The sequence below is a fragment of the Oncorhynchus clarkii genome, chromosome 22 (genome assembly GCF_045791955.1).
Source record: "Oncorhynchus clarkii lewisi isolate Uvic-CL-2024 chromosome 22, UVic_Ocla_1.0, whole genome shotgun sequence".
NCBI lineage: Eukaryota > Metazoa > Chordata > Actinopteri > Salmoniformes > Salmonidae > Oncorhynchus > Oncorhynchus clarkii.
The window spans coordinates 42,508,692-42,522,270 of NC_092168.1; the positions used below are offsets into that span (position 1 = coordinate 42,508,692).

The following is a 13,579-nucleotide window of genomic DNA, read 5'->3' on the forward strand; positions in this document are numbered from 1 at the left end:
TAGTTGAAGTGTACCTATGATGAAAATTACAGGCCTCTCGAATATTTTTACGTGGGAGAACTTGCACAATTGGTGGCTGACTAAATACTTGTTTGCCCCACTGTATGTTCTTGTAAATACATGGAGGAGATATTCAGCTACTCCTGAATAACAATGGAAGTTCAGCAAAAGATGATTGGTTTGTTATTTATAATGTCTTTGTATCTTCTCTTCTTTCACCTTGGTTTGTGTGGCATCAACAGCATTAGTTTGCCTTTGTCTTAAATCTATGCAGATAGGAAGATATAACAATGTTTTCTGGCAATTAAATAAAATACACCCCAGGGTCCAAGAGATGTTTTTAATCAGAAAAGTAATTCTTTCCAATTTAACTCTCTGGGACATTTTGTGAAACTTTGCAAGAGAAACTACTGCGTGAAAGGAAACATTTGACTTCAGTACCAGTCAAATGTTTGGACACACCTACTCATTCACGTTGTTTTGTGTTATTTTTACCATTTACTACATTGTATAATAATAGTGAATACATCAAAACTATGAAATAACACATATGAAATCATGTAGTAAACAAAAAAGTGTTAAACAAATTAAAGTTTATTTTAAATTCTTCAAAGTAGCCACCCTTTGCTTTGATGACAGCTTTTCACGCTCTTGGCATTCTCTCAACCAGCTTCACCTGCAAGGCTTTTCCAACAGTCTTGAAGGAGTTCCCACATATGCTGATTGGCTGCTGATTGGCTGCTTGTTGGCTGCTTTTCCTTCACGCTGGTGGTCCATCTCATCCCAAACATCTCAATTTGGTTAAGAATGGGGGATTGGTCATCTGCCAGGTCATCTGATGCAGCACTCCACCACTCTCCTTCTTGGTCAAATATCCCTTACACAGCCCTGGAGGTGTGTTTGGTCATTGTCCTGTTGAAAAATAAATGATATTCCCACTAAGGGCAAACCAGATGGATGGCGTATCGCTGTAGTATACTGCGGTAGCCATGCTGGTTAAGGGTGTCTTGAATTCTAAATAAATCACAAACAGTGTCACCAGCAAAGCACCTCCACACCATCACACCTCCTCCTCCATGCTTCACGGTGGGAACCACACATGTGAAGATCCTCCTTTCACCTACTCTGCATCTCACAAAGACACGGCGGTTGGGACCAAAAATCTAAATGTTGGACTTATCAGACCAAAGGACAGATTTCCATCAGTCTAATGTTCATTACTTGTGTTTCTTGGCCCAAGCATGTATTTTCTTATTGGTGTCCTTTAGTAGTGGTTTCTTTGCAGCAATTTGATCATGTAGGACTGATTCACACAGTCTCCTCGGAAGAGTTGATGTTGAGATGTTACTTGAACTCTGTTCCTTTGGGTTGCACTTTCTGAGGCTGGTAACTCTAATAAACGTATCCTCTGCAGCAGAGTTAACTCTGGGTCTTCCTTTCCTGTGGCGGTCCTCATGACAGACAGTTTTATCATAGCGCTTGATGGTTTTTGAGACTGAACTTAAAAACCTTTAGAAGTTCTTGAAATGTTCTGGATTGACTGACCTTCATGTCTTAAATGAATGATGGAGTGTCATTTCTCTTTGCTTATTTCAGCTGTTTTTACCATAATATGGACTTGGTCTTTTACCAAATAGGGCTATCTTCTGTATGCCACCCCTACCTTGACACAACACAACTGATTGGCTCAAACGCATTAAGAAGGAAAGAAATTCCACAAATGAACCTGCACAGGCACACCTGTTAATTGAAATGCATTTCAGGTGACTACCTAATGAAACTGGTTGAGAGAATGCCAAGAGTGTTCAATGCTGTCATCAAGGCAACGGGTGGCTACTTCAAATAATCTCATAAACACTGTTTTGCTTAAGAAATTATTACATATGTGTTGTTTCATAGTTTTGATGTCTTCACCATTATATTACAATTTAGAAAATAGTAAAAATAAAGAAAAACCCTTGAATGAGTAGGTGTGTCCAATCTTTTGACTGGTACTATATATTAAAATGGACTGTATTAAAATGGAATTTGGTTTCATGACATGCAGCAACAGTGGCCTGGGTTGACCAAGAATTCCCTTGAGTAAATATTGATATTATATTATCTTTTTATTTTTCTTTCTCAAGGCCATTGACTCCTGTGAGATTGGTAGACTCAGAGGCAGCTGCCACCATGAGCTGCTGAGAGCTTAGTGGAAATGTGTTTGCAATTACATGCAAATTCCCCAGAAAGGCCAGGAAACGTCAAACCTTACAGTAGTTAATGTCATAAGCTATATCAGCTTTTCATATGTGCGGCAAAGTAATATGCTAAGATAGAGAACTGAAAGTAAAACATGTTTGTTATTACTCAACACAGAAGAACCATTATACAGAATACTGTATATTCTGATTCAGTTGAGTTTTTCTACAGAATACAGTATATTCAGAGTCAGTTGAGTTATTCTACAGAATACAGTATATTCAGAGTCAGTTTAGTTATTCTACAGAATACAGTATATTCTGATTCAGTTTAGTTTTCTACAGAATACAGTATATTCAGAGTCAGTTTAGTTATTCTACAGAATACTGTATATACTGATTCAGTTGAGTTATTCTACAGAATACTGAATATTCTGATTCAGTTGTGTCACGGGCTCTTCATCTGAAGAGGAGAGGCGAGAAGGATCGGAGGACCAAAATGCGGCGTGGTATGTGTTCATGATGAATATTTAATAAAAGAAAGCACTGAACACTGAATACAAACTATACAAAAACAATAAACAACCGTGAAGCTATAAATGAGACCTGTGCTGACACAAGCAACTAACATAGACAATCACCCACAAAACCCAACACAAAACAGGCTACCTAAATATGGTTCCCAATCAGAGACAATGACTAACACCTGCCTCTGATTGAGAACCATATCAGGCCCAAACACAGAAACAGACAAACTAGACATCTAACATAGAATGCCCACTCAGATCACACCCTGACCAAACAAAACAGAAACATACAAAGCAAACTATGGTCAGGGTGTGACAAGTTGAGTTATTTTATTCAGAATATGCAGTGGAAACCTGTGTTTTCTCTCTGCTCAGAATGGGCTGAGACCTTGAGAGAGAAGTGCCTGGCTGACAGTGCCAGAATAGGCCCTCGTTTTAAAGATAGCCGATGATCCACCGCGTGTCAGAGCCTGCAAAGCCATGCTGCGCAGCTTGCCCTCAGTGTTATTGAGTCCACAGGCAGTTCTCTCGCTGTCTCGTACTGACATGGATGGGGCTTTCATAACTCACGATTGTATTCCAAGTTGTGGAATGTTTTTGTTTTTCATTACTACAATATTCACATGCCAATTCAATCATCTAATATTCTACACATCACCTGTCAAGGTGCAGAGGATATTTGGGCCATTTATACCCTCTGTGTGGCTAAAGGCTGTTGCCATGGAGATGACATCGACCTCTGTTATTATGGCTGTAGAACCCCAGTTGTATGTTGTATAGGTGTTTATGCTCCCCTGAAGTACCTTACGATATTGCATCTGATAGAAATGTCTGCACTGAAGGTCACGGTTGAGAGAAGATGGTTGTAGATCTTCTTTAGACCTATCCTCAACTGAAACCAGTCATGTCATGTTTTCTCATAGATCCTCAACAAAAATTGGACAATGGACTAGCAACTATCGCCAGGTAGCTGGTACCCAACAGTGTTTAAGGAGTTGTATGTGATGTGAATTTAAATGGAATGGAAATCCGATTAATTGACATGTAAGATACAATAATGTTTTTGACAATGTAAGGGGGAGGTAATGCATGAATTACATTTCAGATAAATGTAATGCAGTTTGGCATATGCCACACACATAGCAGGTGGCCCTGATTTAATTACTATGCATGACTAAGCCTCATACCTCAGAAGTGGAAACAATTGATCACTTATATTATCACATTAAACATGAGAGAGTTAGAGGGAGAAATAAAGCTAGAGAAAGAGAGAGTAAGAGAGAGAGTGAAGGAAAGCTAGAGAAAGAGAGAGAGGAAGAGAGAGTGTGAAGGAAAGCTAGAGAAAGAGAGAGAGAGAGAGGGGGAGAGAAGGGGAGAGAGAGAGGGAGAGAGAAAGTGCTTATATAATCAAGATATGACAATTTACTGTGTAATATTAAAACCTGTTTGGGATAGGGGGCAGCATTTTCACTTTTGGATGAAAAGTGTGCCCAGAGTAAACTGCCTCCTACTCATTCCCAGATGCTAATATATGCATATTATTAGTAGTATTGGATAGAAAAGACTCTGAGGTTTCTAAAACTGTTTGAATGATGTCTGTGAGTATAATAGAACTCATATGGCAGGCGAAAACCTGAGAAAAATCCAACCAGGAAGTGGGAAATCTGAGGGTTGTAGTTTTTCAAAGCTTGGCCTATCAAATACACAGTGTCTATGGGGTAATTTTGCACTTCCTAAGGCTTCCACTAGATCTCAACCGTCTTTAGAAACTTGTTTGAGGCTTCTACTATAAAGGAGGGGCTCATAAGTGCTCTTTGAGTGAGTGGTCTGGCAGAGTGCCACAAACTCTGTGGTAGCTCTCGTTCCATGGCTTTTCTACAGACAAAGGAATTCTCCGGTTGTAACATTATTGAAGATTTATGTTAAAAACATCCTAAAGAATGATTCTATACATCGTTTGAAATGTTTCTACGGTCTGTAAAGGAACTTTTGGACTGTGTCTGGATGTAGTGCTCGCGCCTCATGAAGATGGATTACTGGGCTGAACGCGCTAACAACAAGGAGGAATTTGGACAAATTATGAACTTTATCGAACAAATCAAACATTTATTGTGGAACTGGGATTCCTGGGAGTGCATTCTGATGAAAATCATCAAAGGTAAGTGAATATTTATAATGCTATTTCTGACTAATGTTGACTCCAACATGGCGGATATTTTTTGGGCTGATTTTATCGTCTGAGCGCCGTACTCAGATTATTGCATGGTGTGATTTTTCCGTAAAGTTTTTTTAAAAATCTTACACAGCAGTTGCATTAAGGAGAAGTCTATCTTTAATTCTGTGAATAACACTTGTATCTTTTATCAATGTTTATTATGAGTATTTCTGTGAATTGATGTGGCTTTCTGCAAAATCACCGGATGTTTTGGAAGCAAAAACATTACTGATCTTAACGCGCCAATGTAAACTGAGAATTTTGGATATAAATATGAACAAAACATACATGTATTGTGTAACATGATTTCCTATGAGTGTCATCTGATGAAGATCATCAAAGGTTAGTGATTAATTTTATCGATATTTCTGCTTTTTGTGACTCCTAAAAAAAATGGCTGTGTGTGTTTTTGTGACTTGGCTCTGACCTAACATAATCAATCATATGTTGTGCTTTCACTGTAAAGCATTTTTAAAATTGGACACGATGGGTAGATAACAAGAAGTTTATCTTTCATTTGGTGTATTGCACTTGTTAATGTGTGAAAGTTACATATAAAAAAAAAAAAAATTGAATTTCCCACGCTGCCTTTTGAGCGGAATGTTGTCGGAATATTGTCGAGGGGTGCCACTAGCGGAACCCCTAGCCATAGGAATTAAGCAGATCAATAAGAGGAGTCAATTGGATTGCACTCAAGGCTCTCCTTGCTTTCAAAGACTGTGTAGTCCAATACGGTGGACAGCAACCTTGAGGCTTATTGCAGATGTGACTGCCACAAAGGACAGTGTGTGGGCAGCTAAAGGACATGGAGGGCAAACTGCTTGAGGTCTTTTAACAAAGAGAACCGGAAGGTGACCAATGCAGAGAAGGCAAGGGACACCTACCTCATTTTCGCTTCTTGCTTAGATTGTTATAATTTGTTTTAAAAAATTGTGCTGCAAATAACACCACAAAATCTGTGATATGTGTGAATTTCTAAATGTTTTGTTCTCCAATCCATAGCGGTTAAGGCTTCGGGATATCCCAGTGATTCTACAGTATACCCTGTATGTTTCTGAGCAGATTGGCGCCTCGTTGCTGTCCTTTCCTTTAGGTACTTAGAGCCCTCATTGGGTATCATATCATTCCCTGGCCACTACAGCCTCACAGCTTAGAACCACAGAATCACATCTTCCAACCTTTCTTCTTCTTGTTTTTTAACAGAATGTAAAGGCTACTCTGTCTGTCTCTGACGTATCTTAGCGGAAACGAATCACACTGAGTGTTAACCAGAGGGGCCTCCACACCATGCCGAACCCCTCTCCACCCTGCATCCTGTATGTCCCGTACCCCTCTCCACCCTGCATCCTGCACCCTGTCGGACCCCTCTCCACCCTGCACGCTGCCGGACCCCTCTCCATCCTGCCCCCTGCATGCTCCAGGACCCCTCTCCACCCTGCATCCTTCACTCTGCAGGACCCCTCTCCACCCTGCATCTGACACTCTCAAGGACCGCCCTCTCCACCTTGTACCCTATCTCCCTGCTTTCAACATATGTCTCTTCTTCCTGCTGTCACTCTCGCATCTCTTTCCCTCTCATGATGTTGTTGGAAATCAATTCATAAAACCTGGAGCCATCTTTTTTTATGTGTGTCTTTTTGAGCAGACTCGTGAAAAGGTTAATTAGCTGAATAATCAGCTTAGCTACCGCTTGGCAACTAAAACCGCAGGCCCCTGGAGAGTGTATAGAGTAGACACAGTCTTCCTCTGCATTCCTCTGAGGGGAGGAGGTAGGGGGAGGGGGTCAGTGACAGGTCCCAAACTGCAATCTGAGGGCAAAGCCTCATCCAGCTGACGAGGGAAAAAGCTGTCCCCAGCAATCACAGAGGAGAGAAGATGAGAGGAAATATGCTCTAATGAGAAAGAGAGAGACAGTTGAGCTGGGGGCGGGCAAGTGTTCAGAGAGGAGAGGAGTAAGAGAGAAATGCAAGGAAATAGAAGAGGGAGCCAGAGAGAATACAGGACTATGAAAAGGAGATATATACCACATACTTCTCTGTGGAGCTGAGTCTCACGCTGGCATTCTCTCCAGTCTGTAAACAAACTGTTCTCAGCATCGCTATGGTGAGTGGCAATAAGGTGCAGTGGAAAGCAGCAGGTCTCAGCAGGTCAATGAGGTACTACTGAATCAATGATGTAATGTACTAATTGGCCTCAGGGAAAGAGAGAAAGTCTAAGAGGTGTCAAACTTATTCCATGAGGGCCTAGTGTGTTTGGGTTTTTCCTTTTTTCCTTTAAATTAAGACCATGACAACCAGGTGAGGGGAGTTATTTTACTAATTAGTGACCTTAATTCAACAATCAAGTACAAGGGAGGAGGGAAAATCCAGAGACACTCAGTCCTCCGTGGAATGAATTGGACAGATGTGGTCTAAGAGATAGACATACTGTGGATTCGGAAAGTATTCAGATCCCTTGACTATTTCATCATTTTGTTACATTACAGCCTTATTCTAAAATGGATTGAATGATTTTTTTCCACTCATCAATCTACACACAATACCCCATAATGACAAAGCAAAAACAGGTTTTTAGAAATTATTGCAAATGTATTAAAAATAAAAACTGAAATATCACATTTACATAAGTATTCAGACCCTTTACTCAGTATTTTGTTGAAGCACCTTTGGCAGCGTTTACAGCCTCGAGTCTTCTTGGGTATGACACTACAAGCTTGGCACACCTGTATTTGGGGAATTTCTCCCATTCTTCTCTGCAGATCCTCTCAAGCTCTGTCAGGTTGGATGGGGAGCCTTGAGGCTTGTCCTGAAGCCACTCCTGCGTTGTCTTGGCTGTGTGCTTTCGGTCGTTGTCCTGTTGGAAGGTGAACCTTCACCCCAGTCTGAGGTCCTGAGTGCTCTGCAGCAGGTTTTCATCAAGGCTCTCTCTGTACTTTTCTCCATTCATCTTTCCTTCGATCCTCACGAGCCGCTCAGTCCCTGCCACTGAAAAACATCCCCACATCATGATGCTGTCACCACCATGCTTTACCGTAGGGATGGTGCCAGGTTTCCTCCAGATGTGACGCTTGGCATTTCGGCTTCCGTCTGGGCACTCTACCATGAAGGCCTGATTAAAAGGTTCTCCCATCTCCATAGAGGGACTCTGGAGCTCTGTCAGAATGACCATCGGGTTCATGGTCACCTCCATGACCAATACCCTTCTCCCCGATGGGTCAGTTTGGCCGGGTGGTGGGTCCAAATGTCTTCCATTTAAGAATGATGGAGACCACTGCATTCTTGGGGACCTTCACTGCTGCAGAAATGATTTGGTCCCCTTCCCCACATCTGTGCCTCGACCCAATCCTGTCTTGGAGCTCTACGGACAAATCCTTCGAACTCATGGCTTAGTTTTTGCTCTGACATACACTGTCAACTGTGGGGGCTTATATAGACAGGTGTGTGCCTTTACAAATTATGTCAAGTCAATTGAATTTACAACAGGTGGACCCTAATGAAGTTGTAGAAACATCTCAAGGATGATGGATGGAAACAGAATTCACCTGAGCTCAATTTCGAGTCTCATAGTAAAGGGTCTGAATACTTATGTAAATAAGGTATTTCAGTTTTTTATTTTTAAACCATTTGCAAAAAATTTTAAAAACCTTTTTTGCTTTGTCATTACGGTTGTATTGTGTGTAGATTGATGAGTGCCATTTTTTATTTAAGCAATTTTATAATAAGGCTGTAACGTAACAAAATGTGGACAAGGGGAAACGGTCTGAATACATTCCGAATGCACTGTAAGAATAGAAGGAACATAAGAATGTGAGAAGAGAGAAGAGAGGAGTGATATGTGCTCGTTATGTGATATAAAAGCCTGGCAGCATCATAATCAAATATTGTGCTGATGCTCTTTGAAGCCACAATTGAAAACAGGAAACACTAATGGTTTGTCTCTTGGGTTTTCTTGACCCTGTTCTAAACAGATTAAAACATATATGTCAATTGTTATTGTTAGAGGAAGGGCAAGCAGACAAAATAAGAAAAAGTGATTTTGATCTTTTATGTGAACAAGGAGGCGATTTCTTGATGATTTCCTCTAAACTGAAAATGTCTTCATCCCAACAATGAGAGATTAAAGAGGCTTGTACCCACTTGGACCAGGACAGATAACTTCAAACAAGTTCTAGGCCACGGTTCCCAAACTGGTGCCCTGTGGTGCGAAATTTGGACCCTGCGTGGTTTTATTTGCCCCCTTTCCAAGTTTTCTGAGCAAAAAATAAATAAACATTTTTAAAAAATGATTTTTTATTTTATTTTAGTTGCTGGACATAAGACTGTAACAACACCAGGAAATCAATTCCATGTGATTTTATTTTTGGAAATGTGTTCCCACGCATAATATAGAGACACGTGATCGTATACAAATGTAAGCAAGGTTTGAAATTATTATGTTTTAGTCAAAGATTATATCTGTTTGAGCTTCTTGCAGTAAATTTGCAGTCTACAAATTATTTGTCATTACATTCCAGTCCCCCGACCATCCACTCAAGAACAAATGGGCCCACCGTTGAACAAATGGGCCGCCGTTGAACAAATGGGCCGCCGTTGAACAAATGGGCCGCCGTTGAACAAATGGGCCGCCGTTGAACAAATGGGCCTCCATTGAACAAATGGGCCGCCGTTGAACAAATGGGGCCGCCGTTGAACAAATGGGCCTCCATTGAACAAATGGGCCTCCATTGAACAAATGGGCCCGCCTTTGATGATCCCTGTTCCAGGCGGTTTGTTGTCGGTCATTTGAAGGTCTCTGTACTTTCTGCATAACTCATCATCAAACTGTCCATATTCTCTAGAGACAAACGTTAACAAAATGGTGCACATTCCTAGATGAAGAGGGCTAGCTTCAGAATGTTGGAAACCATGTATTATCCACTATGAGGACTATAACAACAAGGGGTAAATTAACTTTCACTGTGGTGCTCCATCACAAATGCCAAAATATTTGACTCATTTACGAGACATGCAATTAGTTAAGTCTCCCAGTCCACAAAGAACGGTAAAGCTTGGTAAACGAAGAGACAAAGTTAGGAGAACTCGTATTTCATCAGCCTGTGCATGACTTTGAAATGAAGCATTAGGTGTAACCCTTCTCAGAACCATTTGTCTTTCCCATCTTTTGTGTCTAATGCCATCAGAGTTTAATGAGTTGGTTGTCACGTTTGTCTGCATATACAATACACTGTCATTTGGCAGATACTGGAGCTAGTGAACCTCACTTGAATGTCGTCAATCATTCACTGAAGACAGTATAATACATGCTCAAGGAGATCACAGGAAATAGGATAATTTCAATGTTATAAAATGTATGTGGAAAGCATATTTGCTACAGTTTTCAGACTACTTTATGATCTTACTGACCTGAGTGTTCTGGTTTTGGTCTTTTTAGATAACTGTGATGGCCCTTTGGTATCAAATCTTCTTCAGGCCTCCTTTGAGAGGTCCTCGCAGTCCTCCATCAGTAACGCTCCACACTTCGCCAAGCTCAACAGACGAGATGGTGAGTAAAGACTAAGACCATGCTCAACACCGAGTAGACATATCAGTAATAATGATCCTCATGATGCCTACTTCCCATGAACATTACGTGCCGAGTATGTTTGTTTAGCATTTCATTTCCACATGTAGCTTAATTAATAAACATACATTTTTCAGTGTATAGCTATAAATTATTTGATGAATGGATTGTAAACAACAATTTCTTGTCATTTAATTCTATGGTTGTGAGCAGTTAGATTAATTGTCAGCTGTTTCATTTAGAGTCAGCTACCTGCGTCTGATCACTAAACATCAGTGGCTCTCACTTGTGTAAATTAAAACGTGTCAAAGTATTGATCAACTCAAAGGCCAACCTAATTGTCCCATGTAATCCATACTCCTCAGTCTGGTTCGTAGTCAATGTGGCAACAACGTAGAGTTGCTGGAAGTGCACATTCATGCCTGCCTTCTAAACTGCTCTTCACTGTATGGCCTTTTACATACTTATAAAAATATAACAACCACAGATCTTCCAGGGTAGCAGATATGCACATATATTTTTCACACCCTGTCCATCAAACGCTGACTGTACCCTGGGTTATTTTTAGCCACGGCCAAACCCCCCTACGTGTGTCTGTAACAACCATAAACGATGCTTCCTCTGTTGCTCAGACTCTGGTTTGATATGCTGCACTCATCTGCTCCCATGGTGGTGTGTACCAGCCTTCAGCAGCTGAGTAATGAACCTTTCTGCCAGAGCTAACCTGTCTTCTTCCGCTCAACGACTGAGTAGCTGTGGGGATTAAACTCATCTTTAAAAAAAACACACCATACTTTACAATATCTCCACCCCCTGTGGAATCTTAGCCACTGAATTCATAACAGTGCTATATATGATGGAGATGGACTGGGCAATGTGTTTCCCTCAGTAAATCTTGAAATTAAATTAGAAATTCAATGGACAGACACACAAACAAAATAGTGGGGTGGTTTCTATCACCAAAATACATTAGATCTACTTCTCACCTAACGCTTCGACAAGCTTCCCATATACTGGAAATGCATAGCTTAAATGGAGAGTTAAAAAAGAAAAGTAATTTCAAGCTTAGGACAAAACATACCAGTATATATGCATCTCAATGACAGACTACTCATTCTCTGCTAGCGTGTCTGTTTCTCTGTTAGTTTATCTGGGAGGTTTGCAAGCTAAGGGTTATCAAGACTGTTCATATTTAAGAGTAACGACACTGCGTGTAACAGAATGCTGAATACCAATATCAGGCTAGGTTCAAAGCCTATTGTTAGTTGTTTTGGTTTCATGTTTACCTCCGTTTTTCCAAGGAAGACCTACAGTATTGAAGCCATTAATGGTTCACTACCAGAAAGACAAGAAAGAAAAACTCAAATTAGTTCAGATCCGTCTAGAAGGATCAGTCTAGCGCACTACCAAGACTGATATAAGGCATAGCCTTATACCACACTGTAACGGAAAACTGGCATTTATACACACACGTTTTTGGTATTATCAACAGTAAAACAATTTACTGCAGCACATTGTACATTTTAGTTTGTTAATACGTTTTAGGAACCTTTATTTAACCAGTTTAATTTCCAATGTTTCTCTGAAAACATATCTAATGTAAACAACAATGATCCTTACAAAATTAGTTAGAATTTCATAGTGTTACATTTAAAAGCGCAGTAAAAACAAATACAATAAATCAAAACGTGCAGTTTTCAATGGTCACATTTTTTAATCAGTGCTAAATTTACCTTATGAGGCTTAAGAATCAAGTTTTATAGTGACCTGTAGGTCATTCCAAGAATGAGGGGCACAGTAACTTAAGGCAGTCTTCCCTAACTCAGAGGAGACCCGCGAAACCTCTAGAACCAACCAGTCTTGAGAGTCTTATAGTTACTAGATTTCCAATTTAGAAGGGATTTTGCAGAAGTGCCTAATATATATATATATATTTTTTTTTTTTACGGAAAGACATGAGACCTAGGTCTCTTTTCCAAATTCACCCTGTATAATACAATGTAGACACATTATACAGACACTACTGTATACATACACACACACATTAATTTATGGGAAGCATAAATAAAACATCACAAATCATCCTGAAAAACAGTTACATTCCTCCACAAATAAGTCCTCAAACAATACTTTAAAAATTGCCGGAACGGCACCAGAACTTCAAGATTAAATGTATTTTGAATTGTGTTCCAGCAATACGGTGCACAAAAACAAAAGCAGATTGACCTTTAGCTTTGTGGAGACCCTAGGGACCTCAAGAGTTCAAACCTGTGAATGGGTTAGACAACTCAGATGTCTATATAGTGTGTAACGATCCTCTTCGTCTGAGGAAGAAGGAGTAGACCAAAGCGCAGCACGTGTTGATATTGCCTTTAATTAACTGAACACTATATACAAAAGAACAAGAGAATTAATTCAAACCAAATCAGTCCCGTATGGCGCAAACACTGAAATGGAAAACAACTACCCACAACCCATAGTGGGAAAACAGGCAGCCTAAGTATGGTTCTCAATCAGAGACAACGACAGACAGCTGTCCCAGATTGAGAACCACACCCGGCCAAAACAAAGAAATACAAAAACATAGAAAAAAGAACATAGAACGCCCACCCTAGTCACACCCTGGCCTAACCAAAATAGAGAATAAAAAGCCTCTCTATGGCCAGGCCGTGACATAGTGGGGCAGCAGGTAGCCTAGCGGATAGAGCGTTGGGTCAGTACCTAAAAGTTTGCAAGATCAAATCCCTTGGCTGACAAGCTAAAAATGTGTCGTTCTGCCCCTGAACAAGGCAGTTAACCCGCTGTTCCTAGGCTGTCATTGTAAATAAGAATTTGTTCTTAACTGACCTGCCTAGTTAAACAAAGGTAAAAATAAAAAAATATATAAAAAAAATTCAACAGCAAAGTTAGATAAGATGGATGTTTATGAAGAAGGGCTTTGTGAACTAAATGGGAGTAATGTAGAGATCTGCGGGTGTTTAGCGAAGTCCAGTCAATGTGGTTATTTCAATTTAAATTGTATAGGGGACAGATTGGAGAGGCAGCAAGTCTTAAACCTGAAATGGTTCAACATTTTGCCATTTCCTTTTGGTCTGTTT

General features: G+C 40.3%; 1 protein-coding gene across 1 annotated transcript in view; it reads left to right on the top strand.

Moving 5' to 3' along the window:
* The window catches only part of LOC139380931 (contactin-associated protein-like 5), a 131,699-nt gene that overhangs the window by 37,340 nt on the left and 80,780 nt on the right, over positions 1–13,579 (top strand). The window contains exon 2 of the mRNA XM_071124100.1: positions 10,353–10,463. Coding sequence (XP_070980201.1) covers positions 10,353–10,463 — 111 coding nt within the window. The remainder of the gene's footprint in view (positions 1–10,352; positions 10,464–13,579) is intronic.